This window comes from Balaenoptera borealis (genome assembly GCF_965194805.1).
Source record: "Balaenoptera borealis genome assembly, chromosome: 11".
In the NCBI taxonomy this organism is placed as follows: domain Eukaryota; kingdom Metazoa; phylum Chordata; class Mammalia; order Artiodactyla; family Balaenopteridae; genus Balaenoptera; species Balaenoptera borealis.
In genome coordinates, this window is record NC_138868.1 from 111906380 (window position 1) to 111933081 (window position 26702).

General features: G+C 51.9%; 1 protein-coding gene and 1 long non-coding RNA gene across 11 annotated transcripts in view; one reads left to right on the plus strand and one right to left on the minus strand.

Annotated features, from left to right (window-relative positions):
- Positions 1-150: 150 nt before the first annotated feature.
- On the minus strand, positions 151-1126 carry LOC309605944. Its single transcript, XR_014231587.1, has 2 exons — positions 704-1126; positions 151-385 (listed from the first exon to the last, which is right to left on the minus strand). It is a non-coding gene; the product is annotated as an uncharacterized lncRNA (long non-coding RNA).
- A 3378-nt stretch (positions 1127-4504) lies between these two features.
- GLB1L2 (galactosidase beta 1 like 2) overlaps positions 4505-26702 on the plus strand; it is a 39641-nt gene continuing 17443 nt past the window's right edge. The window contains exons 1-6 of one of the 10 annotated variants that reach the window (XM_082342324.1): positions 4507-4653; positions 15484-15531; positions 16106-16303; positions 18289-18357; positions 18932-19027; positions 21123-21231. In XM_082342324.1, the coding sequence (XP_082198450.1) occupies positions 4568-4653; positions 15484-15531; positions 16106-16303; positions 18289-18357; positions 18932-19027; positions 21123-21231 (606 nt within the window). In that variant the 5' untranslated portion in view covers positions 4507-4567. Of the gene's footprint in view, positions 4654-6866; positions 6969-15483; positions 15532-15903; positions 16024-16105; positions 16304-18288; positions 18358-18931; positions 19028-19098; positions 19445-21122; positions 21232-26702 lie in introns of those variants that run through there. The other 9 variants (XM_082342328.1, XM_082342319.1, XM_082342321.1 and 6 more) reach the window with 9 other exon arrangements.

The following is a 26702-nucleotide window of genomic DNA, read 5'->3' on the forward strand; positions in this document are numbered from 1 at the left end:
AACCCGTGTCCCCTGCATTGGCAGGCGGATTCTTAACCACTGTGCCACCAGGGAAACCCCAATACAATTTTAATGTTTCGCTTTACGTCACATCTCAGATGCATACATTCAGATATTAACAACAAATTCAAATGACAAGGCTAGTTCTCATTTCTGATAGTGTCACGCTGTTTATATTTGAAATCTGTCTGTCGCCGAGAAAGCATGATGTCTTGAGTGACCCGGTCTGCTCACCCCAGAGCCTGCCCTTCACAGGCCACTAACCCGTCCATGGCACCCACTCAGGATGTAGCTCCAGAAATTCCCCACGGTCTCTCCTGCTTCAGTGATTTTCACCCTCTTTGATCACGATCGTGTCAGTGTACCATGCCGTGGTTTCTCCCACCTGAAATGGAAATGAAAACAGGGCAGTACCCTCGACTCAGGGTCATGAGCCACCAGCTACATTCCCATTTATTTACTCCTTTTTCCAGCAAATATCCACGAACGAGACTCATCTGTATCCACCGAGATTCCTCCGCCTCCTCTAACCCGTTCCAGTCTCCCCAACCCCCCACCTGCCTGCATCACAGTCACCAAAGTCTTATGTGGTGTCTCCACCTGCACGTCTCCTTGATGGCTCAACTCCCCCCCCCCTCCACCTCCCCAGCCCGAGCTGGGCTTCTGGGACTCCCCGACAGGCTGACCCTTCCAGCCTCCTCACCTCAGGCTGTAACAGGGAAGAGCAAAATAGGACTCCATGTTGCATCTGTTTCTTTGACGTTAACCTTTGCTTTCCGGTGCTTTTGTTATTATAATCATACATAATGGCCTGCCTCAGGGAACCCTGCCCCGCTGCCTGAATGTTAAACTAAAGGGCCTCTGTTCAGCTCACAGGGAGACAATCTGACCCTGCCCACCTGTGAATGGCTGCGGAAAAGAAGAAATTAACACATCCCCTCCTGGAGGCTGGCCAAGCCAGGCAAAACCAATGGCCTTTTTACTTTACTTCCTCACCGCCTCCCCCTCTCTGTTCTAGAAAAGAAACTGGCATTCCAACGTGATGGAGTCATTCTTGAGTCCTCTTGATTTCTCTCACCCCACAAACGGTCCAGGAATCCAGACTCCTCTCCACGCCAGCTGCCACTTGTCTGAGCCGCAGCAGTTGGTATGCGACCCCTGCGGTAGCCGCGCCCCCCGCCCCCCACCTGGTCTCCTTTTTTCCACTGCTGCCCGCTCCTGGCACCTGAGTGACCTTTTAAAGCATAAGGGATGCCACACCCAGAGCCTGCGCTGGTTCCGTTTCATTGAGTCAAAGCTCTGCCCCCAAAGGCCTGCCTGATCTGGCCCTGGTTCCTCTGCCTCCCCCCACCCCCTGCAGTCCTGGAATTCCGGGCGTCACCCCTGCCGGAGGCCTTCGCACTCGAGGTCCTCTCTGCTTGGCTGCCCTTTCCTCGGCACCTGCAGGCAGGTAACGCTCCTCGTTCAGATCTTTGCTCAGCGATGCCTTCTCTGTGAGACCTGCTCTGCGCACCCCTCCTCCCCAGTCTTCCTTCCTTTGTCCGCTTCCTTTATGCTCTGGATTTACCACCTTTGAGACAGGCTGGGCCCTGGGCCCTTTGCTGCAGGACCTGCACCTGGACAAACATCTCTAACAAGAGATACAAAGAAACTATAAGGGACTAAAAATAAGTGCAGGGCTGTGCAGGGGGGCAAATTATCAACCACAAGATACAAAAAGGCCACAAACCCAACTGCCACTTCTGAGGTGCCCGGAGCAAAAGCAGAGTCCAGTGTGTGATCCCTGTACACACAGCACCAAGGGGGCGGGCAGACCACCTAAGCCCCCCCTCAGGCCAGACCCCCTGGACCTGCCCCACCCTCATCCCATTTAAGGAAGCAGCCCGACCCCCTCCGGGAGCAGCAAGGGCACCTGTTACTTGTTCTCGCTCCCTGTGCTGCAGAAGGAGTCCCTGTGCAAGCCTTGCCTGAACTCCTCGTGTGGCCTCATCAACTTCTGTTGATTAAAGAGTCTGGGGTCAGTATCACCTTTGAACACTTTATGAGTTACGAATTCATTTGTTGATTTTTGTTATCCTTCTTCCTCAGCTGGAACAGAAGTTTCAGGGGGAGGGGATCTTTGTCTGTTTTGTGCACTGATACCTCCCAAGCACCTGAAACAGTGTTCAGCACACAGTGGACGGTAAACGTTGTCGAGTCCTTCTTAATGAACGAAACGCTGTTGAATCAGATCTTGGCTTTTCAGCCTTCCAAAGGCTGAGCTGAAAAGTGGCATTTTGGCAGCTCCAAGGCCAGCACTGAAGGCAGTACATCCCTCGCAAACACACAGGCCCCTTCCAGCCCCAGCGATGTGCCTTTGGGGTGAGAGGCCTTGACTACCCATCTGAACTTGGATCTGTTTTCCTTTTTCTTTTTCCAAGGACAAGGACTTTCTACTTTCTTTTCATCCAGGGTTGACATTGCACTCATTTAGGCTCAGGAATTCCCCCTGTTCTTAGTTTCTTGGCTCAAGACTCCTTGGCAACTTGAGTAAAGGAGCTGGAGGGGGTGAGGGCCCAGGGCCCACAGGACTGTTCTGACACAGAAGCCATATCCTGCATCTTGTTCTAGTGACTTTAAGGGAGATGTTGTCAAGCATTTTCCTACAAATCGGATACACTATATTTAAGGCATTAACACAGTGCGCTGAAAAATAAGATATGCCAATGAATGAATATCTGATCTATAAACCTGTTACCTTTAAAAATAAAAAGTAAAACAGCCGATGCTGTGAGTTTGACTTAGTTTGACGTGACTATTTTGGTTATTTTTCTGGAGAGTCGCCACGTGCTGACTCCAAGTGAGCAGCTCTTCCTCTCCCGGCTCCTTGTTCACACTTGCTTCCCACCGGCAATGCGGGCTACGGGAATTCTCAGCGCGGGTCTGCGAGCTCTGGGTCTGTTGGAGTTCTGACTCAGAGTGGTGGCCTGAGGATATCAACGGGACTTCATTTTTTTAAGAAAACATTTTTTTTCTATTTTCTGAACCCCTGGCATCAGAAAGGCAGCCTGCGCGGGTTACGATCGCCTTGTGTCAGGTATGATCTTCCCGCGCACCCAGCCAGACCGCTTTGTTGACAGCCCCGTTAGACAGTTCACTGAACTGTAGCCGCCATGCCCGGTGATTTGAGTATTTCACGGTCTGCTTGGGGTCAAGATCAATCAAGCATTTTGCAAAGGACTATCCTGAAGGTGTATCTTGCTACAATTTAAAAAACCCAGTTTTGTCTCCTCAGCAAACACATCTGGATTAGAGCTACCTCTGCAGCACCGTCCTGCTATCACGAAGTCCAGATAGAGTAAAACTGTTTTTAAACTGTGAGTAGGGTGTGTCTACAGGTCTGCACTTCCCAGCAGGTTAAGGGGTAATGATTTTTTCTTTAGCACTGAGTTATTTACATTTCTCTCCCGTAAGTAAAAACAAAGGACACAGGGCTGGGCTAAGGATTTCAGGGTTTTTATAGCCCATGTTAACAAGTTTAAGCTAATGTCTGAAAAAAAGAGGAGATGCTGGTACTGTTTAAATAACTTAAGGATGCCCTGGTGTTTAATGCATTGTGCTGTTCACTGCTCAGCAATGTCACCAGGAACCAGGGCCGACTCGGGGGCGTGGGGGGGGGGCGCGGGGGGCGTGGCTGGGGTGCGCCTCCGTAGGTGGAAAGGGGACTAACATTTGACACCTTCCCCATATGTCTCATGGGCCACCTTTTATCCCAATTACACCAAAATACCTTCATCATAGTCTTAACAACTATCAGGCAGTTATGGATTAAAACGTGGATAGAAGGTACTGACTTTGGAGCGTTGGCTAAGGGGGAGAGACTGCTCTCTGCATCTCCAGGGGCGGCTCTGGCCCTGCTGTCAGCCCCAAGCGAGCCCCTGCGCTAGGCCTTTCCCCCCTTTGTTCATTTGTTTTTGTCTCTCCTGGGTTTAACTTTTGCTACCTGACTAAATATTTGCTTAATGCTACAAAAAGAACCCTTCACACTAAACTCGCCTTGTTTTCTTCCAGAAGTACAATCTCATTGTATTCCTAGCAGCTTTACAAGTCTAAAGCTGTGTACAAGCGCAGGATATGGTTTGAAAACATGCAGCGGTGTGTGTGTGTGTGTGTGTGTGTGTGTGTGTGTGTGTATTTTCTAGAAACTGATGCTGTGAAGAAACATCAGTCTCCCTAGAAAATGTTTCAGATTTTCTTTCAGTAAAATCTGAATTCTGTTCTTGGGATTAGGTGGGTTTGTGATTGCTAGAAAGCATAAATTTTGCCCACATATCACACAGCCTCCTTTGTGACATAATTCTGTGCCAGAATAAGAATTTTATTCATCCTGGGGGAGGGTATGGCTGGAAACGGCGAGGGCCACCGTCGGCCACTCTCCGGGGCGTCCTCGGGCTGCAGGCAATGAGCACTGGGGGGCGGGGCGAGCGGCGGCCTGTTGCCCCGGCGACCCGCGCGCGGCCCCGCCCCCGCGCCGCGCTTCCGCGCACAGGGCTGGAAAGCAAGCGGGTCCCAGTGCCGCGGACGCGCGATGCCCAAGTGGAACGTCCGGCGGAGGCCCGGCCGCATGCTCGGACTGCTGCTGCTGGTGATCTTGAGCTTCCTGGTGCTCCGCAGGTGAGCAGACGCCCCGTCCTGCACACCTGCTTTCTCGCCTCCCCTCGCGCCGGGGGAGCCGGCCCGGGAGCGCGCGCACAGCCGCCCGCGGAGCCCGAGTCCCCACGGGGACGGCCCTCTGGTCCCGTCTGATTTGGAGCGCCGGCGCTCGGTCCCTCTGCGCCCCCAGCGCCCTGGGTGACGCCAGGCGCTGCGCTCCCGGTCCCCGGGCGTCTGTACCCAGGGCTCCCCATCCTTTTCCGCGGGAGGTCCGCAGAACTGGCCTTCAGACGCCTCTCCGACAGTCCCAGCTCTGTGCGCCCCTAGGCCTCCTGCTGAGCCCCAGATGCCCAGCGCTTCTCCCAGGTCCCCACATTTCCTGCCAAGCCTGCTGCGAGGCTTCTCTGTTCGGCAGAGGCCAGAGCCCCAAGGGCTCCCAGCTACGGTCCCTCTGGCCGGCCCAGCGCGGTCACGAGGTCGCTGCCCACGGGTCCTCCAAGCTTCTCGCTTTGGGTGTAGTTGCCCCGTTCTCGGATTGATGTGTCTTCTCTCTCCACTCGCCCTCCAGTCACCAGGTCACCCCTTCCCACTCTCCCCCCTCCCTTACAAAGAGTTATCTGGGAGTGCATTTAGTGGTAGAATGATTTACCCGCTGCCTGTGTGGGTGCCCGAGCCTAGAATTTTCCTAAACGGTGTCTGTTTACAGGATGCTACAGCTGTGACCCTATTTTTCAGGTCGATGCCTGGCACTTGACATATTCACAACCTCCAGTGTTGCTGGGAAGGCAGGCCAGCAGCGTCAAGGGCTTTGGCAGGGAAGTTAGTATGGAAGCTGAAGGCTGAGCCCGTGGACCTGCTGCAGGCACGCCACCCTCAGCTTTATCTTCTGCTTCTTTCTGCCCCCCTCGTCGCTTCTCTGGACTTCCTCTGGGAGACAGGGACGTTTGGGAGCGAGAGAACTCTTTCCATTTATGCCTTTCCAAGACTTAGGCGTCACCTTTGTTTTGGAGATAAGGAGGGTGTCACAGGGTTGTTGGGAGAAGGAAATGGTGCTCTTCTCCCTCTGGGCTCAGAAAACTTAGGAGGCATCTTGTTTGCCCAGTTGTTCCCAAGACTTTTCCATCCTGTCTATGATCCCAGCCTTTCCTCTTTGAGGACTGGCCCTGGCTCTTGTAGACACAAGGCTGATGCACACCCCAGAGGGGTTCTCGGAGGAGACGCAGCAGGAGCCTCTGGCATACAGCCAGGTATCCAGGAGCCCACAGCCCCAGGGAGAAAGGCCTGAGGTGTGCAGGAGCATGTGCTTTGTTGTTGGAGGTCAGGGACGTAGCAGCCCATGCAGGGAACCCAGACAGGTCACCATGAAGGGTGGCTCCGAGGGGCTTGAGGTGGCCCAGGTGGTACACCCTGATGGTCCGCAGGAGGAGGTGCGGGAAGGAGGCTGGTACTTGTTGGTGTCCGGAGGGACAGAAGGTGCAGAAGCATGGGCTCTCGCAGGTGAGCGAACGTGTCCCCACCTGGTGGAGTGGCCGCAGGAAGGGTAGGTTGGGGGGGCTTGTGGGGCCACCCAGGAACAGCAGCAGCGGGTGAATGGCTGTGACTCACGCCCTGGAAGAGTTTTGGCATGTTTAGGAAAGACGTGGCTTTTCCTGCTGTGCTGTCTTTCTCAGCAGGTAAGATAGAGGCCAGAGAAGCTCTGAATGAGTTCAGGGCCAGTGCCTAGGGTCCTCTGGAATACTTGTCTTCTGGGCATCGTTTGGACTGTGTCACCCTCACGGATGACTTTCGCCCAATGCCTGCTGTCCAGCTTGGGCTTTTCCTCTCAGGACTTTTCCTCTCAGCATCAACGCGTCACTGAGCGACGATCCAGGAGCTCTGCGTCTCTCCAACCCTAGACGTTAGCTGGCAGAGTCAGCAGAGGGGAAAGCCGCCAGGTGGGCGCCGGCACCCCGCCTCCCACCTCCTTTGGAAGGCCTATCTCTTAGCTGCTCCTGCCCTGCCTTGTCTGGGTTCCAGACCCCCATTCCTCCCGTGCCTCTCAGGCTCCTCGGTGAGGGCAGGTCACTTAGCCAAGGAACCAGGCCACTTTCTTTGGTCCAAATCATGGCTGGTCCCGTCCTCCGGGGGCATGTGCACAAGGTCCCTTCCTGGGCATCTGTGAAGTCACTGATTTTATGAGCTTTGCCTGTTCTGGGCGCTGCTCTGCGTGGGGTCTGAGTCATCGCCTCTGGAACACTCCGGCTCTTTGAGCGCCGTCCCTCTTGTGTTCTGGCAGTGAAGCTTGCAGCCTCTGGAAGTGTCACCCCTGACAGGCGTGGGGAAGCGGGGAGAAGCAGGTATCTGAGCCCCTGTGCCGGAAGAGAGGGTGGGCGTTGAGAGTCGGAAGGGGACCCAGTGTCTCAGTGAACACACGGGCAGTGGAGGTGTATTTGTGATCAAGGGACCGGGGTACCCAGGAGACCGGCGCTAAGAGCTCCAGAGCCTCGGTCCCCCAAGCATCAGGACATGGGCCAAGGAGTCCTCTCCCCCTTGGGGCGAGGAAGGAGCCACCAGTGAAGTAAAAGCACTTCATCTTCGATGATGTGACCCTGACTCCCATCGTATCGCCTGGAATGCTCTTCTGATGAAGAGGCAGGAGATGCCGGGGCTGAGAGAGACCGGCTCAAAACGTGTGGGGCCTGCAGAGGACCCTGGGGCCCAGGCCCTGCCCTGGCACCCAGCAGCGGGGTGTTTGCAGCCCCCTCTCCACTTGGTTTTACCTTTTGCTTAAATCGATTGCTCTGGATGCTAAAGGCCATTGAGAGGTAGTCCCCTTATGTGGTGCCTCCCCTGGGACGGAAGGGCCGGGGGTCCTTAGAGGCTCACGGGAACAAAGCAGACGTTTCTCAACAGGGCTCCGTGGACGGAGACCCTTGGTGGGTGCCCCATGCTCCCACCCTCACCCTCCAAGGGACGGTTGGTGGGGCTGTGCCTTTCAAGAGCACATTGCGTTGTTCTTGCAAAGGCTATTTTGTGGGTAGGTAATCTAGGAAGAGGATGAAATCTTCAAATACTATAAAGGGGAAGATAAGGCCCCCCAGTTCTGGCCCCTGGGCACCCCTCTCCCTGCCCAGAGGCTTCCCTGATCACAGTTTCTCTCCGGAGTGTTCTGTGCACATAGAGACAGCTGTAGACATTACCCTGTTGGTTCATTGGGCTCATGAGTTATTTAAACTGCCCTCTTCTGAAGGGCATCCATGGCTGCAAACCAAGTCGCAGTGAATATCTGTTGGAGATATTTCTGTACATAGAATTGCTGACCGTATGAGATACTCATTTTAAATCTTGATCGACATTTATAATAAGTAAGTAAATAGCACATTCTATTTCTGTTGGATCAGCCTGAGCTCTGTAGGCTCAGGAGCAAATTCCGTTTAATCTGTGTGGGTAGAGTCTTTGTGTCCTGTAAGAACTAGCCCAGCTCTCGTCTATCTCGGTAGGTTAAGTCCCACGTGTTGGATTTTAAAAACCATTTATTTACAATACGTCGTGCCCTGTTTAATGAAATCCTTTTATTCTGATTCCGTGAGTGTCTCTGAGATCAGAGTCTTGTCATCAGGGGCGCCCGGGGGTTAGCTAACAGAGCTTTCCACTCTTGGCACTTTTTCTATTTATGATGCTGTCAATGGAAATTTTCCCCAAAGTGAGAGCACAGTGTCACGTGACATCCGATCACTTTTTGTTGTTGGTATGTGGTTGATTTCGAATGAGGAGTTTTTGTTGCTGCATGACTGGGTCTCAGGGTTTCCTCTAGTAAATGCTTGTTCACATACAAACTCCTGCGGGCTTTAGCAGATGCTGCCTGGCTTGGCCTGCTGGAGCCCGGGTGCGTGACCCATTCCTGACCTAGCAGAGCCTTCTCGGAGGGAAGGGCAGAGGTTCCAGGCTTACAGTGGTGCCACAGGCTGCAGGGTGCTGCACGATGGCCAGGCATCTCCGTGGAATGAGCGACTCGCTTGTGGATGGAAGGCCCCCGCCCTTTGGAAATATTAAGGCCTCTCCCAGCAAATCAGGATCCAGAGCCTTGGGCCCAGGCCAAGGAGCACATGCAGGAAGCCAGGGCAGACCTGGGGACAGTGCTTCATTTCCTGGGGGCTGAAGCTCGTGGGGCTCCAGGATTGGTGCAAGAGGCACTCTTCTGGGTTGGGGGCGTTAGGGGCACTGGCCGGGACCGGAGAGTGGGCGGGCCCCTCCTTGGGCCCCCAAACCTCCCAGCTGAGGGAGGCGTGCACAGGGCTGAAGACTGGTGAGACCTAAATACCCCCGAGGGGGCAGTTCACGGGGTCCAGCCGAGGAAGCTGGACCTCATGGGAGCCTGTAGCCACATCAGAATCTTGAAAGTGATGAGGAGAAATTTGTATTTTAGACCCAAGTGAGGAGATTTCTATGTGTGATGATGTCTTCGGGGCAGTTTAACATGTCTGTCTGGGTGATGGTCTCCGGCATGGCCACGTGGATGGGCGGAGTGTTTTCTTGGTCAGCATCTTTAGTATGAAGCCCTGGACCCAGATTCGGTTGAACATTTGCTTAGGGCAGCCTGAGGGGGGTCACAGTGCACATTATGTACGGAGCCAAACTACTGATGCCCGGGACCGGTGAGGACTCACGTTCTGGGGATGGAAGGACTGTTTCTGCAGGTTCCTACCTCGAGTACCAGCTTGTCCACACCCTTGTTAGCCTGAAAGTGTGTGAGCCTGGCCTGGTCGCCGCTGGGGGCCACACGTCCCGGGAGTTGACGATGCTATCTCTGCCGTGTCTGGTTGCGGGGACGCCGGCCTGTCTGGATCGGGACACATGCGTATGTAGGACAGAAGACAAGGAGGTGGCTGTGACCCAGTGTGAGGCCTGCCGGTCCCACCGTGGCCTCAGTTGTGGTCAGTGTCTGCAGCGCTCACAGGGACGCCCTCTGGCTCAGCTGGGACGTTTCAGACCGGGCCTCATCAGCCTCATTCAAGGAGGTGGCGGGATCTGGCCCTTCTACCTCCCGCTGCCCTGGGAGACCCTCTCCGAAAGCGGAGGATCACTTCCTGGGCTCACCTCACAGGAAGGAGGTGGTAAGCTTGTCACCTGCGCATCTGTCCGTTTTCACCCAGATGCGTCCACTCGGCACTTGTGGCCATGTCCAGTGACATGCAGCCTGGGCCCCGTCCTCAGGCTCTGTGCAGTGATGGGGTAAGGTGCGGGCAAGCTCCTGCCCCACCCCCGTCCCCACCTGACGACCTCCCTCCCCACGGGGAGCCAGAGCCCCATCTCTGCTTCACGTTTCCCTGACAACCTGCTGCTCTGTCCCTAGAAGGGATGGCGGCGACAGGGTGGTGGGGGCCCCGCCGGGGGTCCCGACACGCTGCCTTCTCCCAGGAGCCCCTCCGGAGCCACGTCAGTTGGGGCCAAGGCCAGCTGTCCAGGTCATTCTAGGACCAAAAGGCTGCTCATCCTACAATGAATCGAAGACACAAAGGTGACAGGAATTAGAAGGAAGTGTAAATATGAGCTCCAGCTGGAAAGAAGGCAGGGGCCCCTGGTCTTATCAGAAAAGTTCACCAGGAATGAACGGCTCACGGGAAAAGCAGCAGGAAGTAGGGGTCCCCGGGGCTAGGTGGGCTCCGTGCTAACGGGCCTCCATCAGAAGGAAGGGCCTCACCTGATCCAGCTGCGCAGCTCATGGTGGTTTTATTGTGACTAGTTAGCTACTCAGGAAGCTGGAGGTTGTTACTAGTGTTAGGGGCACCAGTACTGATGGTCATTATCTGGGTTAATAACCATTTACGTTGTTGTTTACGAAGCTCTAACGGGTATTACCTCGTTTTCTCACAGTGAATTCTTTGGAGAAACCCAACATTTGTCATCCTCATTTTCTCAGTGAATTCATCCCTTTTATTAATGTATCAAGAACTTGCCTAGTTACCTACAAGAAAATCCTCAGAAGCAGTTGAGTTCTCCAGAGTTTGGAATTTGATGACAGCTCTAGCTTTTGTGGCTTGCAGTGTTAATTTCATGCCTCTTAATAAGCACTGAGAGGAAAAAATTTTTTTAATCTAGAAAATGATAGGGTATAAAAAAACCGGCAAAGGGAAGCTCCATCCAGGAGGAGACTATATATACATGTATATCAAAGGAGAAGATGCAGGTTACTGCTTCTCAGACCCCTGGGGTCAGGTTAAAACGCAGACTCTGATTCAGTAGGTCTCAGGTAAGGCCTGAGTGTCCGCATTTCTTTTTTTTTTTTAATGTTTCCTCTTTTTAATTTATTTTATTATTTATTTATTTATTTTCGGCTGTGTTGGGTCTTCGTTTCTGTGCGAGGGCCTTCTCTAGTTGTGGCGAGCGGGGGCCACTCTTCATCATGGTGCGCGGACCTCTCACTATCGCGGCCTCTCTTGTTGCGGAGCACAGGCTCCAGATGCGCAGGCTCAGTAGTTGTGGCTCACGGGCCTAGTTGCTCTGCGGCATGTGGGATATTCCCGGACCAGGGCTCGAACCGTGTCCCCTGGATTGGCAGGCAGACTCTCAACCACTGCACCACCAGGGAAAACCCTAGTGCCCGCATTTCTAACGAGCTCCAGGTGCAGGTACCAAACCAGGAGGCAGAGGCGCCTAATGGCTAGTCGTCCACTGGGGGACAGACCACGAGTGTGTGTCACCAGCAGGGACTGTGTTGGAATGAGGGGGTCCCAGAGAGCCCCCTCCCCGCCTACACCTTTGCACCGGCCGGGTGTGGGGAGGGAGGCTCTCACAGCTTCTGGGGAGACACAGAAGTTAGGTCAGTGACTTGGTGAATGGGAGCTTGTTCCTTTGAAGTTCTGGCCGGTGATTAGGGATGGCTTCCTGGTGGAGTGGTTGTGTGTGTGCGCATGTGTGCTCAGCGCCTGACGGTCAGCGTGCCCCTGTTGTGAAGAAGAGAATGTGCATGCAGCTCTTCCCATTCTCGCGGCTGGGCCGGGCCGGGGGCAGACAGGTGAGGCTGAAGGGCAGGAAGCCTGCGGACCGTGAAAGCATGAAGGCAGAGTGCGTTCTTTGGGGAAGATACGGTCAAAACCCAGGGAGACCACACTCGGCTGTGCGTGAGCTGCGTGTGCCTCAGACACAGCTGGAATAGTCAGGGGCTTGTGCAAAGGAAGGCGCAGGCCGGGGAGCCAGGTGAGGGGCGGACACGGGGCCCCAAGGTCTCCCTTTGCCGTCCAGGGCCTCGAACTCCAGGGCTGGGTCGGCAGCTTCCTGCAAAGGCCCGGGTGGTAAACGTCTCCAGCTTTGCAGACCCTGCTGTCTGTCGCAGTGACTTCGCTGAGCCCCAAAGCAGCACAGACAATATATAGACGCACGGCGGGTTATCCATGAAACTACTTATGGACGTTGAAACGTCAAGTTCATACAATTGTTTTATGTCCCAAAGTTCTCTTCTTTTGATTTTGTTTCAACTGTTTAAAATATGAAAACCATTCTCAGCTTGCAGGCTGCACACAGGCACGAGGCCATGGCTGGAGTTTGCGGACCCCTGGCTTCTGACCGCATCCCAGTGGACAGAGCTTTCACCGTGAAATTTACAAATTGGAGTAAGATGGCTTGGCACAAAGTCCAGCACATTAAATATAACCAGATGCTGAATTAAACGGGAAAGAAGGGAAAGCTTGGGATTATTTCATATTAGGGGCATTAAAAAAAATCCACTGAAGTTATTCTAATTGCAAAGTGTGTTAAAATAAATTTATTTCAAGTAGCGAGAAGATGCTTTTTTTTTTCGCTTGTGAGAAACATCTTTTTTAACAGGTCTTGTTAAGCCTCTCGCTATATGCCTCACAGAAGAACGTGCTGGACACAGCTGGTGAGGAACATCATGTCACAGGCCCTTCTATTGCATTTCCCTGGTGTCTGATCCTCATGCAGCCCTTGTGAGCAGTCAGGACAGGTGATGGCCCCGTGTTACAGGGGAAGATCATGCCCTCGGAGCCAGGGTCCCTAACCCATGGGGACGGCGCTACCGAGGGGAGGGCCAGGGCTCCCGTCCAGACCCTCCTCTCAAAGATCCTGCTTTTGTTTTCACTTCCCCACGTCTGTGGTCCTTTGGGAGAACTGTTTTCTGAATTGTCATTTTAAGTCACTTGGAAGGTGGAATTTTTGGAGAAAGAAACCAGTGCTAGGTTGCGAGGTTATCCACAGACCATTCCTGCGATGCTGCAGCAGAGCTGGCGTCCGCAGCTGTGGCTGAGGGTGTCGGGTGCTGGGGCTGAGAAGGAGAGTAGGTGGAAACAGTTTCCTTTGTCCAGGACTGGCTCTAGACAAATTCCCAAGTGGCCAGTGATGTCTGTGGCACCTTCCGCCCTCTTGGCATCGTGCTGTCCTGTGTCTGGCCACCCGGGGCCCCCGGCCCTCCTGAAAAACTCAACCCCGGCCAGCGGCTCTCAGCCTTGCCCTGAGGATCTTTCTAGGACCAGTGCCTGTGCCCGCCTCCAGAGGGAGTTCATCGGTCTGCGGTGCAGACTGGGCTTCAGTTGTTTTTAAAAGTTTACCGGGGACTCAGGTACGCCGCCAGCTTTGAGAACCATCGTGGCTGCACGCAAACCCCCCTACCTCTGGTGTAGCTGAGTCTAGCTGGGCGTCAGGGAGGCCACAGTGGAGACTGCACGTGCTCTGGCCGCTCCCACATCTGCATCCGCTTGGGCCCCACGCTGGTACATTGCACTGGTCAGCGTGCTTGTCCTCCGTCTCCGTGACCACAGCTGCCTGAGGCCAGCCCATTGCTCCTGTCTGGAGCTACGCTTCTCAGCTTCTCAACCTGTTACTTGGTGAAATACAGTAAAAACAAATTGCTAGAAAAAGAAAATGGAGAGAAAAAATATACAAAATACTGCCCCAGCCTTTCTTTCTTTAGTTTTTGGCCACACCCCGCAGCATGTGGGATCTTAGTTCTCCAACCAGGGATCGAACCCGCACCTCCTGCATTGGAAGGCAGAGTCTTAACCATTGGACCGCTGGGGAAGTGCCCCCTGAGCCTTTAAAAAAAATGTTCTTTTTAATTAAAAAAAACTTTTTATTGGAGTATAGTTGATTTACAATGTTGTGTTAGTTTCAGGTGTACAGCAAAGTGAATCAATTATACATATACATATATCCACTCTTTTTGATTCTTTTCCCATATAGGCCATTACAGAGTATTGAGTAGAGTTCCCTGTGCTATACAGCAGGTTCTTACTAGTTATCTATTTTATATACAGTAGTGTGTATATGTCCATCCCAATCTTCCAGTTTATCCCTCCCCCCGTTATCCCCTGGTAACCATAAGTTTGTTTTCTACATCCATGACTTTACTTCTGCTTTGTAAATAAGTTCATTTGTACCCTTTTTTAAAATTCTGCATATAAGCAATATCATATGATATTTGTCTTTCTGTGTCTGACTTACTTCACTCAGTATGATAATCTCTAGGTCCATCCATGTTGCTGTAAGTGGCATTATTTCATTCCTTTTTATGACTAAGTAGTATTCCATTTATGTATGTACCACATCTTCTTTATCCATTCATCTGTCGGACACTTAGGTTGCTTCTGTGTCCTGGCTATTGTAAATAGGGCTATGATGAACATTGGGGTGCATGTACCTTTTTGAATTATGGTTTTCTCCAGGTATATGCCCAGTAGTGGGATTGCTGGGTCGTATGGTAGTTCTATTTTCAGTTTTTTAAGGAACCTCCATCCTGTTCTCCATAGTGGCTGTACCTGCCCCAGCCCTTGATGATTAGCTTCTGCAGACGTGCAGTCGTTCTCGTCACTGGGGAGGCACCTCAGTTTCTGTCCTGACCTCAGCGAGGACCAGGCGGTGACACCACCGCGGCCTGCACAGCTGAGGAGCACGGGCTGCGGTGGGCCGTGCACACTCCCTCTCCCGTGGACGGTCAGAGCTGAAGCCCTTGGCGTGTGGGCAGAGGAGAAGCCGGTGCTGGTGGCGGAGGTGGGGAGAGAGCCGGAGGAGGATGGCGCGTCCCCATGGTGCACGTGGCCGGCGAGGCTCGAGTGGTCCCTTTGAAGATTGTGCCTCAGCCCATGTCTGGTTCTCCCGTGTCTCTTTCAATCAGCGTGTGGTTTTAGCTTTTGTTTCAAAATGAATGGAAAGAACAGAAACGATGCAGGGACCTTTTTATTTTAATTAATTAATTAATTAATTTTTGGGGCTGCGTTGGGTCTTTGTTGCTGCGCGCGGGCTTTCTCTAGTTGCGGCGAGCAGGAGCTACTCTTCGTTGAGGTGCGCGGGCTTCTCACTGCGGTGACTTCTCTTGTTGCGGAGCACGGGCTCTAGGCGCATGGGCTTCAGTAGTTGTGGCTCACGGGCTTAGTTGCTCCGCGCCATGTGGGATCTTACTGGACCAGGGATCGAACCCGAGTCCCCTGCACTGGCAGGCGGATTCTTAACCACTGCGCCACCAGGGACGTCCAGGACCTTTTTAAAGCAGAGGAAAAGGTACCAACTGAAATTTGCTTTTGCCTCAACTCACTTTTGGTTTTTTGTCTCCAGCTTTCCTAAATTTCCAGCTTCTCTTGCTGCTTCTCTCTGGGCTGTCAGGAGACGGGGTGGAGAAGACAGGGAGAGGTTCTTAGAGCCCCGAGTCACGGGGGTCATGTGAGGGCCTCCCCCTGGCCAACCCACAAGACACCAAGAGGCGCTTTTTGGGGACTCACCCCTCCTGGCAGCCCTCCCGGGTGAGGGGGCCCCCTGTCCTACTCGGGTGCCCCTCGGCCAGCACTCCTTCTCCAGGTGTAACAATTAAGACCTGGAAATTCGGTCAATGAGCAGACACCGTTTCTAACCGGTACCTCTTTCCAGGTATCTGCACCTCCAGCCCGGTGGCTGTGACCGTGAGGTGGCTCGGAGGTACTGTGTCAGCTGCTGCTTTGATGTGTGTCAGATAGCCTAGCTGCGCTGGCCATTGTAGGAACCCGCATCTGCCCCCGAGTCCCCCCAGCCCCGGCGCCTGAAGGCAGCTGCTCGGCCCCAGAAACCTCCCTGTGCTGTGTGTGCCCTGACTTCCCTCCTGTGAGCACGGCCTCCATGTTGAAGGCCGAGTCTGTCGTGTTCCTGGCGGGCCGCATGGGCTGGGGGTATGGGTGGCGCTGAGTCGGGGTGGGGCTGAGTCGGGGTGGGGCTGCGTCGGGGTGGGGCTGCGTCTGCGCGGCGCTGCGTCTGCGCGGCGCTGCGTCTGCGCGGCGCTGCGTCTGCGCGGCGCTGCGTCTGCGCGGCGCTGCGTCTGCGCGGCGCTGCGTCTGCGCGGCGCTGCGTCTGCGCGGCGCTGCGTCTGCGCGGCGCTGCGTCTGGCCGCCCGGCACAGGCCCTCTCGGGAAGGGATGCCGGGGGCTGGAGGAGGAGGTGGGGAAGCCCGGCTCCGAGGCGCCCACTCAAGGCCCAGGCTGGCAAGGATGGGCACTGAGGCCGCCTGTGCTCCCTGCAGGGTGAACTGGCACAGGCTGACCCCCTTGTGGATGAGGCAACGGCGCTTGGGGCTGCAGGCCAAAGGGCAGAACTTCATGCTGGAGGACTCGGCCTTCTGGATCTTCGGGGGCTCCGTGCACTACTTCCGGGTGCCCCGGGAGTACTGGAGGGACCGGCTGCTGAAGATGAAGGCCTGCGGCCTGAACACCCTGACCACGTGAGTGCGCCCCGACACCCCGGCCGCCACGCCTCGTCACCAAGTGGGGCTCCTGGGCCTGCGTCCAGGCCTCTCCGTCATGTCGGGAGGGTGAGCGCTGCTTGGTCCTCCCCCTGGGCAGCCTGCAGGAGTGCCTGCGGGCTGAGCTGTGTGAGGGAAGAGTCGCAGGAGCCCAGCCTCTGAACGGGGGCAGCCTCCCCGCCGCACACCGCCAGGGGGCCGAGGAGGGGGGGACTGGACGCGGGCTGGGGGCAGAGGAGCGACCCTGTCTGAAGGAATCCAGTGAGGGAGGCCGGTGTACACGCCGCAGGTGGTTAAGTAATCACAAGTAGTCTTTTAACCAGCCCTCTGCCTCGCGTCTGTACAGTAGGTGCGCGTAGACCTCTCCAGCGTAGCCGACGCGGTTTGCAACCTTCCTTTCTGGAATCATCTTCAGAGCTTTGGCTTCCCTCTTAGAACAAGCACAGGGTCAGCACGTGGTGGTCACTCAGTGCAGCGCTGACGTGTGAATCAGTTAAAAGCGTGCTCAGTGGGGAAAAATCTTGGATCATTTTGTGGATTTATTTTTCAGAATTTCCAACGGATATTTGGATCCAAGTCTGTGAAATAAAGTGGGTGATCAGGCTGGGTTTTATTAAAATTTCAGGCAAAAATGTGTGATTACAAGTCAAGGACATGGATTTTCTTGGTGATGTATGAACTGCTTTGAAGACAGCTCTAAATACGGGGGTGTTCTGAGCTATGACAGCGTAGTTGAACAAAGTATGTGATTTTCCAGGAAGATTACCTAATGGGATCCATTTATTTGCATGTGTAAGTTCTGATCTGAGGGTACGTGCTCATGTTATAGGGCTCCTGAAGCTTGCAGGAATATTGCAGGGGGAGCATTTTGCCTTACGAGAGCAGGATAATCTACATAATCTCTTGAGTCTGAATTGGGAGCCGGCAAGCCCCTCCTTCACCTGGGCACCCTTTGCAGTCAGAGAGGCTCCCCAGAAGCCGGGGGGGTGGGGTCCAGGAGAGGGGCAGCCGGAATTACTGTTAGCACGCGTGACTCTACATCAGGCCCTTTAATGAACTTACTTCATTTCCTTATCCTTTCTTCAGTGTGAGAACCTCTGTCCTGTTCCAAGGTTTGGAATTCTGGAGGCTTCATTAAAAATAAGACTGATGATTAGGGTTTCTTCTTACCCTACTTTTGTTACCGACCAGGGTTCTTGGACTCTTTAAGCAATAGAATTTGACAGGAGGCCAGATGAGGAGTTCAGGCAAGGCTTGACTGGGACTCGTTCTGCAGCACAGGCAGCGAGAACAAGTAACAGGTGCCCTTGCTGCTCCCCGAGGGGGGCGGGCTGCTCCCTTAAATGGGGTGAGGGTGGAGGCAGGTCCAGGGGTCCGGCCGGAGGGGGGGCTTAGGTGGTCTGCCCGCCCCCTTGGTGATGTGTGTGCAGGGATCGTGCACAGGACCCTGCTTTTGCCCCCAACACCCCAGAAATGGCAGCTGGGTTTGTGGCCTTTTTGTATCTTGTGGTTGATAATTTGCCCCCTGCGCAGGCCTGCAGTTATTTTTAGTCCCTCATAGTTTCTTTGTATCTGTTGTTGGAGGAGACATTTGTCCAGGTGCAGGTCCTGCAGCAAAGGGCCCAGGTCCCAGCCTGTCCCACATTTCACTGATTTTCCTATAAAGTTACTTCTTTTTCTTTGATGAAGAGAGAGGATGATGGGGAGGGCTGGGGGAAGAGGGAGTCACCTAGATCTCCTGGGCCTTCTCTCCCTCCTTCCAGGGAGAGGACTTGCCCTGGCTTCTCCGAGGTCCCAGGTCTCTTCAGTTTGTTCTCGGTTCCAGCCCTGACACCACTAAGACAACGTACCTAAGAAATACATCTTCAACCATCGTGAGGGGTTTTAGGGACGAAGGTGCTCATTTGGGAGACAAGGTGGGATAAGTGGAGAACTCATGCCTGTAATTATCATTTCTACCACAGCTACGTTCCGTGGAACCTGCACGAGCCGGAAAGAGGCAGATTCGACTTCTCTGGGAACCTGGACCTGGAGTAGGTGCTCCTGCGGCTGCGACCGGCCCGGGGCAGGGGGTGCGGGGGCTCCTGGGGTGGCTGGGGTCCCCAGGGGCACCTGGGCTCTGCCGTGAGAGCAGAGGGAGCCTGGGGTCTGCAGCCTGTTCTCAGGACCCCAACGCTCTCCAGTCGTGACCCCCTTACTCCCGGGGGCCCGGGCCTGCCTGCCTTGAGCCCAGACCTGTTCGCTGCAGCCCAGAGGGGCCCCATCCCCCAGGTGGGCCCTGCCCTGCAGGGTGGTCCTGCCACCGCCGGGGTGGGGGCCGGCAGGGTCAGGCTCCCCGTCGGGACCCCTGTGCCCCGTCTGAGGCCCGTTGTCCTCGTGCCCCCAGAGGTGCCGTGCAGATGTCCTAGGCTGGGGGCCACTGCTGTGACCCGGCTGGGCATTTCCTGCTGTGCTGGGGGGTCGCATCCCGCCCTCAGCGCCCCCAGCCCCCCGGGGGAGGGGAGGGCGGGCGAGCGAGGGGAGGGGGCGGCAGCTCTGCCCTGCGGTGGGGCTGGGCCGTCCCCCCTCGGCTCCGAGGCCTGAGAGTTGGTGACACTGACCCCCCAGGGCCTTCGTCCTGTTGGCCGCGGAGGTGGGGCTGTGGGTGATCCTGCGTCCGGGCCCCTACATCTGCAGTGAGATGGACCTCGGGGGCCTGCCCAGGTGAGCGGGGCCGGGGCCTCTGCTGTGTCCGGAGTGGAGCACCGCTGACGCCGTCGTCCAGTCTAAGGAGAACAGCGCCTGTCCTGTGTCTCCCCGCGCACGCGTTGTCCCAGGGAGCGCGGGTGGTGGTGGAGCGCTGAGGGCCGGTGCCGCTTCAGCCCCCGAATCCCCGGTTCACCGATGAGACGTGGGTCTCGGTCGTGCAGCCAGGAGTGCGTGGCGGAGGGGAGGCGTCAGCTGCTCGTGCTTCTTTCCGGGAGGGAGCGGGGCCGGGGCCCTCAGCTGTGGCCGGAGTGGTCCTGCGCGCTTGTGCAAAATGCAGAGCACCAGCGTAGGTTTGATTTTGCTGTTAACCTGTATTTTTCATTCTGTGCTGAAGTTCCTTTTCAGAATGAGTGGCACCCAAAGGGCGTCAGTGTAAGTGATGTCAAAGTTACTGTCGTCTTCAAATTCCACGTGGCTTCTCTGCGCGGGTGCGGGGCTGGCCCTCCTCACGTCCTCGGGCCTCTGCTGCGGGGCTGGCCCTCTGTCAGGTCACGTCTGCTCCGGATGGGCCTCACTTTCTGAAAAATGGGAAGAGTCAAACCCGTCCTTCTGTTTCTTAGGGATGTTACCAAGCATTTTTTAAAAGTGCAAGCATTTTGACAAAGTAGAAGAGAAGCAAGTTGTTTTAGTTCTAGCCTTCATCTTCAGATCTCAGGCCCTGATGAATTACCTTGGGGTGTGGTCTCCAGGGGGTCAGTAGCGGGTGTGTGGTCAGGTCAGGAGTCGGGTGGGATCAACTGGCACCACGGCCAGCCCTCGTCCTAGTGGTTACTACCACTGGTGTCCAGCAGAAGGGTTTTCTGTTGACAGGCACGGGGTCCTGTCCTCCCAGTCTCCGGCCCTTGGCTTCCCCTCCCCCGGCCCCGCCGCCCTGGAGGGAAAGAGGAGGTTTGCCTCCTCCGGCCCGCCTCGCTCTCATCTCCAGGGCGACCTGGGCCCTCCCTGGGCTAGGCCGGCCCCCTCCACTGCCTCGCCACCCAGGATCCCTTCTCTGTCGCCGGGCCCTTCTGCTCGGCAGCGAGGGGCCCCCCACAAGGCTCACACAGCCACAGCGGCCTCGCCACCCTGCGGATTAGAAACCCGTGTGTCAGCGATGTCCCTGGGCTCCGGCCCGGGACGAGGACGGATTAAGTCCGAGCTGAGAAGCAGCTCAGACCTTCCTGCGCCCCACCCCCATCCACTCAGGTCCGGTTGCGTGGGGGATGGGCTCGTGGGTGGGCACCCCGGGAGGCCGAGCTGGGTGCACTGGAAGCAGGCAGAATCCCAGCGGGGACGGGAAACCCGAGCTGTCCGTGTGGGATGGACGTGAGGTGTCAGACCAGAGGGCACCGCGCTCTCCTCGTCCACGGGTACCTGACACAAACTTACAGTTTTCCGAGCCTGTTCACTTCTTGCAGGTCAGGACGAGAGAAGCATCAGGCCTTTTGTAAGAAAGTATAAATGTTTCTCAGAATTTGGAATGAGAAGGGAGAAGACCTTGGCTGCAGTGCTGGAAGTCACGCTCTGTGTTTAGCTGGCGAGTGTGGTCGCTACAGACAGGTTGCAGGAGCCCCTCCCCTGAGCTGAGCTCTGAATCCTGACGAGGCCGATGCAATGGGGGGCAGCTGGACCAGGCGGGGAGACCAGGGCTAGCTTCTCAGCTGCCGGTTCAGGCTTCTTTTTATGGGCGACACTGGAAGGTGGCACCTGTGTCCTCCAGTCCCAGGGATGCCTGACCCCTTTGTCTTCACTCCTTTGTGATGAGATTGTAGTGTAAATGCTTGAAAAATGGGCCTTGGGTTCAATGAAAAGCTTTTCTCCCTCTGACTGGCAGCCAGACCTATAGCCATGAATCAGAACTAGAATGGCCACTGGTGCTGGTGTCCTCGGGTGGGAAGCAGGCCCAGATCCATGCCCGCGTCTGCCCCGAGTCCTGGCTGAGTGGACGTGGGGGGAGACTGGTCTCCACACTCATTCCTGGGCTCTCTGAAGCTGGTTCCTTTCACCCATCACCCTGCCCAGAGAAACACCCAGACAGTAAAACTAATCATCCCTCCCCTTTTCATTCCAGCTGGTTACTCCAAGACCCCGACATGAGGCTGAGAACAACGTACAAGGGCTTCACCGAAGCAGTGGACCTTTATTTTGACCACCTGATGGTCAGGGTGGTGCCGCTCCAGGTAAAAGCCAGCAGACCCTTCCTTGCTCTCTCCATCCTCCCACTGGTGGTAAAGAGTCCAGGTGAAGCTCTCAGACCAGGGCTCGCAGCCCTTTGCACACGGGACACCTTCCCCCCACCGCCTGGGACGTGCATTTGGAGGGCCTTGAATGGTGGTCTTTGCAGAGGTCTGTCTAGTGCAGTGTTGTCTTAGGTGGGATGCAGACGTTGCTGGCGCAGTGCCGGGGCTGCAGCACTTGATGCCTTGGTAACTGGAACACCCACCTGTCTGCGTTCCAGCAGCACAGTGGTCCAGCTCTGCTAGAGGGGAGCTTGTGTGGATAGACCCTCGTCTGTGAGATGGCAGGACTTCTTGTCATTATAGTTACCACTGGTGACTTTGCAAAGTGCATCCCTCTGCTACCAAAAAGGTGCTGCACGGTACATGATTATTATTCAAAACATATGTCTTAAAATGCATTTTGGGGGGAAAGTGTCTTAACTTGGCATCTAATAATTGGAAGCAACGAAAAAGCAGGAATGGGAATAATTAACTCAATTGCTTCTGTAAGTGTGACACTGAGAAATTTGTACATCAGTAAAATATTAGTTCATCAATAAAAATTGTTTTTGAGTCAGTGGTTTGGGATATTCACAGCACACATAGATCAAAGGAACTGTTGGTCATTTGTAGGGTAGGCAGATAAAACACAGGATACCCAGTTAAATGTGAACTTCAGATAAGCAAGGAATAATTTTTTTTAATTAACGTATATCCTAAATATTGCATGGGACGTACTTATATTAAAAAATTCATCGCTTATTTAAAAATTATTCATTGTAAATTCAAGTAGTATAACTGGGTGTCTTGTATTTTTATTTACTAAATCTGGCAGCCCCAATCATGAAAGAAGCAAGAAGCTAGGAAAAGTATTAGCCTAGACTTTTACAAGGAAGATGGGATTACCGAGGTGATTCAGTGAGTTGTAGTAGGTTGGGGGGTGGGCGTGGGCGTGGAGGCTGTGTCAGGAATATGGCCCAGAAGCATTCTTAAGCATGGAAAGGGCATCCCCAATCCATTAAAAAAAATTTTTTTCTGGGTATAACATAATTATTTTATTTTTTTATTACGGTTAAATATACATAACATAAAATTTACCATTTTAAGCATTTTTAAGTGTCCAGTTCAGTGGCATTAAGTGCATTCACATTGTTGGGCAGCTGTCACCACCGTCATCTCCAGAACTGAAACTGTCCCCATTAACACATTATTGACTGGGGGATTTTTGCAGAAACTAACGCCTGTGGCCGTAATATGTCTCCTGTCAAGAATGTGTTAAACACGAACTTCCATTCTCCCTTCTCCGTAGCCCTGGCACCCACCATTCTACTTTCTGTCTCTGTGAATTTGACCCCTCTAGGGACCTCATCTAAGTAGAATCATACAGTACTTGTCCTTGGGTGACTGGCTTATTTCACTGAGTGCAATGTCTTCAAGGTTTATCCATGTTGTGGCATAGGTCAGAATTTCTTTCCTTTTTAAGGCTGAGTGAGATTCCATTGCACGTGTATACTGTTTTGCTTTATCCGTTCGTTAATCAGTGGACGCTTAGGTGTTTTTGCTCATTGTGAATAAAGCTGCTCTAAGCAGGGTGTATCTGTTTCAGTCCGTTTTCACTTCCTTTGGATATATACCCAGAAGTGGTATTGCTGGATTACACGGTGATTCTGTGTTTAAGTTTTTGAGGAACAGCTATATGTTTTCCACAGTGCACCATTTTACATCCTCAGGGGCAATGCACAAAATTCCAGTTTCTTGACATCGCTGGGCAACCGTTGTTGTTTTCTGTTTATTTTATAAAAGCCATCCTAATGGGTGTCAGGTGGTATCTCGTTGTGGTTTTGATTTGTATTTCCTAATAATTAGTGATGTGGAGTATTTTTTCATGTGCTTACTGGCCATTTATATATCTTCTTTGGAGAATTATCTATTCAAATTCTTTGCCCATTTTTTATTGGGTTGTTTGTTTTTGTTGTTGTAGGAGTTCTTTATATCTTCAGTATCCGTCAGTATCTTGCCAGATGTATGATTTGCAAATATTTTCTTCCATTCTGAGGGCTGCCCTTTCACCCTTGTTGATTGTGTCCTTTCATGCACAGAACTTTTTAATGTTAAGTCCAGCGTATCTTGTTTTTCCTTTTGTTGCCTGTGCTTTTGGTTCCACCTCCCAGAAATCACTGCCAAATCCAGTGTCATGAAACTTCTCCCCTGTGTTTTCTTCTAAGAGTTTCAAGGTGTTAGCTGTTACATTTAGGTTTATGATGTCCTTTGAGTTAAGTTTTGTAGATGGTGTAAAGTAAGGGCCCAGGTTCGTTTTTTGCACGTGGATATCCAGTTTTCTCACCACCATTTGTTGAAAAGATGACTGTCCTTTCCCCATTGAATGGTCTTGTCATCCTTGTAGAAAATCTCTTGGCCATACGTGTGAGAGTTTATTTCTGGGCCCTCTATTCTATTCCATTGGTCTGTATGTTTGTCTTTTTTTTAAATAAATTTATTTATTTATTTATTTATTTATTTATATTTTTGGCTGCGTTGGGTCTTTGTTGCTGCGCGTGGGCTTTCTCTAGTTGCGGTGAGCGGGGGCTACTCTTAGTTGCGGTGCGTGGGCTTCTCATTGCGGTGGCTTCTCTTGTTGCGGAGCACGGGCTCTAGGTGCGCGGGCTTCAGTAGTTGTGGCACTTGGGTTCAGTAGTTGTGGCTCACGGGCTCTAGAGTGCAGGCTCAGTAGTTGTGGCGCACGGGCTTAGTTGCTCCGCGGCATGTGGGATCTTCCTGGACCAGGGCTCGAACCTGTGTCCCCTGCATTGGCAGGCGGATTCTTAAGAACTGCGCCACCAGGGAAGTCCTGTATGTTTGTCTTGAGGCCAGTACCACACTGTTTTGATTACCATAGCTGTGTAGTAAGTTTTGAAATCAGCGAGTGTGAGACCTCTAACTTTGTTCTTTTTTTCTCCAACATTGCTTTGGGTATTCAGAGTCTCTTGAGATTCCATGTGGATTTTAGGATAGCTTTTTCTGTTTCTTCAAAAACATTGGAGTTTCGACAGGGATTACATTGAATTTATAGATCACTTTGGTTAGTATTGACATCTTAACAATATTAAGTCTTTCAGTCTATGGACCCAGGATGTCTTTCCATTTATTGGCATCTTCTTTAATTTCTTTTGGCAACATGTTGTAGTGTTCAGTGTATAAGTATTTTGCCTCCTTGATTACATTTATTCCTAAATATTTAAATCTGTCTGATGCTATCATAAGTAGCATTCATTGGTAGTGTATAGAAACAACTGATTTTTTTGTGTGCATTGATTTTGTATCCTGCAGGTTTGCTGAATTTGTTTATTAGAACTAACAGGTTTTTTTTAATCCATTCTGAAAATCTGTTTTTGGTTGGGGAGTTTAATCCATTTACATTTAAAGTAATTACTGATAGGGAAGCACTTACTTTTCTTGTTTGTTTTCTGTGTGCCTTATAGCTTTTTTTCTCCCTCATCTCCTCCATTACTTCCTTCCTTTGTATTTAGTTGATTTTTTAATGACAAGTTTTGATTCCCTTTTTTTTCCCTTTTGTGTATAGTCTACAGATATTTTGGTTGTGGTTACCATGGGGATTATATACACTGTCCTGAAGTTAAGACATTCTATTTTATATTTATACCAACTTACCTTCAATCACATACAGAAACTCTACTTTTTTACAGCTCTGCCCTCTTTATATTATTGCTGTTACAAATTATATTTTTATATATCATGTACCAATTAATATAGATTCATAATTATTTTTATGCACTTGTTTTAAATCCTGTAAAAAATAAAAAGTGGAGTTATAAGCTAAAATTATAATAATAGTGGATTTTACATTTTTTCACATATTTACTTTTACCAGAGAACTTTATATTTTCATTTGGCTTTGAGTTCTCATCTAGCATCCTTTCATTTCAACTTGAGGAACTCTGTGTAGCATTTCTTGTAAGGCAAGTCTAGTGGTAATGAATTCCCTCAGCTTTTATTTGTCTGAGAATGTCTTAGTTTCTCTTTTACTTTTGAAGGACAGTTTTGCTGGATATAGAACTCTCAGGTGATAGTTTTCTTCCTTCAGCTCTTTGAATATAGTATCCCACTTCCTCTGTCCTACAAGATTTCTGATGAGATATCTACTGATAGTCTTATTAGGGATGGTTAGCAGACATTTGGTCCTGTCCAAAATGTTCATAATACATTTGGTCCACACTAACAGGGCTGTGATGTTTGGTTCTGTCCAAAACCATTTGGCATGGACCAAATATGCTCATGGACATTTTGGATAGAACCAGATTTCAAGGACCTTTTGGCATGAACCAAATATCTTATGGACTGAATGTCTTATGGACGTTTTGGACAGGACCAAATGTCCTGCAAGGTTGGGGATCCTTTGTTCATGTCTTGTTGCTTTTCTCTTGCTCCTTTTAAGAATCTCTCTTTGTCTTCTGACACTTTGATAATGTGTACTGATGTGGGTCTCTGGTTTAATGCTACTTGGAGTTCACTGAAGCTTCTTGGATTTGTATATCCATGTCTCCTCCATTATGTCTTCAAATAATCTCTCTGCCCCTTTCTTCTCCTTTTGGGGTTCCCATAATGAGTATATTTACTGATTTGCATAAGTCTTTCAGGCTCTGTTCACTTTTCTTCATTCTTTTTTCTTTTTGCCCGTCAGACTCAGTAATTCAAAATAACCTGTCGTCAAGTTTGCACACTCTTTCTTCTGCCTGTTCGAATCTGCTGTTGAACTCCTATGGTGAATTTTTCTATTTAGATAATGTACTTTTCAGCTCCAGAATTTCTGTATAGTTCTTTTAAAAAATCATTTCTCTCTCTTTATTGATATTCTCACTTTGTCCGTAAGTCCTTTTCCTGATTTCTGTCCATGTTTTTCTTTAGCTCTTTGAGCATATTTATGACAGTTGTTTTAAAGTCTTTGTCTAGTAAGTTAAGCGCATGTGTTTCTTTAGAGACTGTTTCTAGAGATTTATTTTGTTCCTTTGAGTGAGCTACGTTTTCCTGTTTCTTTGTATGCCTTGTGTTTTTTGGGCGAAAACTGGGCATTTATAAAAACAGTGCTCTCTCCCAGTGTTTGCTGTCTTCTGGGGACACCTTTACTATTTAGTGGGCTCCTGGGCCTTGAGATCAGCCTGGGATGCAGGCTTAAGATCTTCTCAGATATTTTCTTGGCATGTGTCCTGTCTGGCCTGTGTGTGTACTTTTCTTTCTTTCTTTCTTTCTTTCTTTCTTTCTTTCTTTCTTTCTTTCTTTCTTTCTTTCTTTCTTTCTTTCCTTCTTTCTTTCTTTCTTTCTTTCTTTTTTTTTAATTTCTCCCAGCTGCTTTTACATCTTGATTTCTCAAAGAGTGTCTCCCTGGCTTCTTCTTGTGTCTTTAGATGTTCTATCGT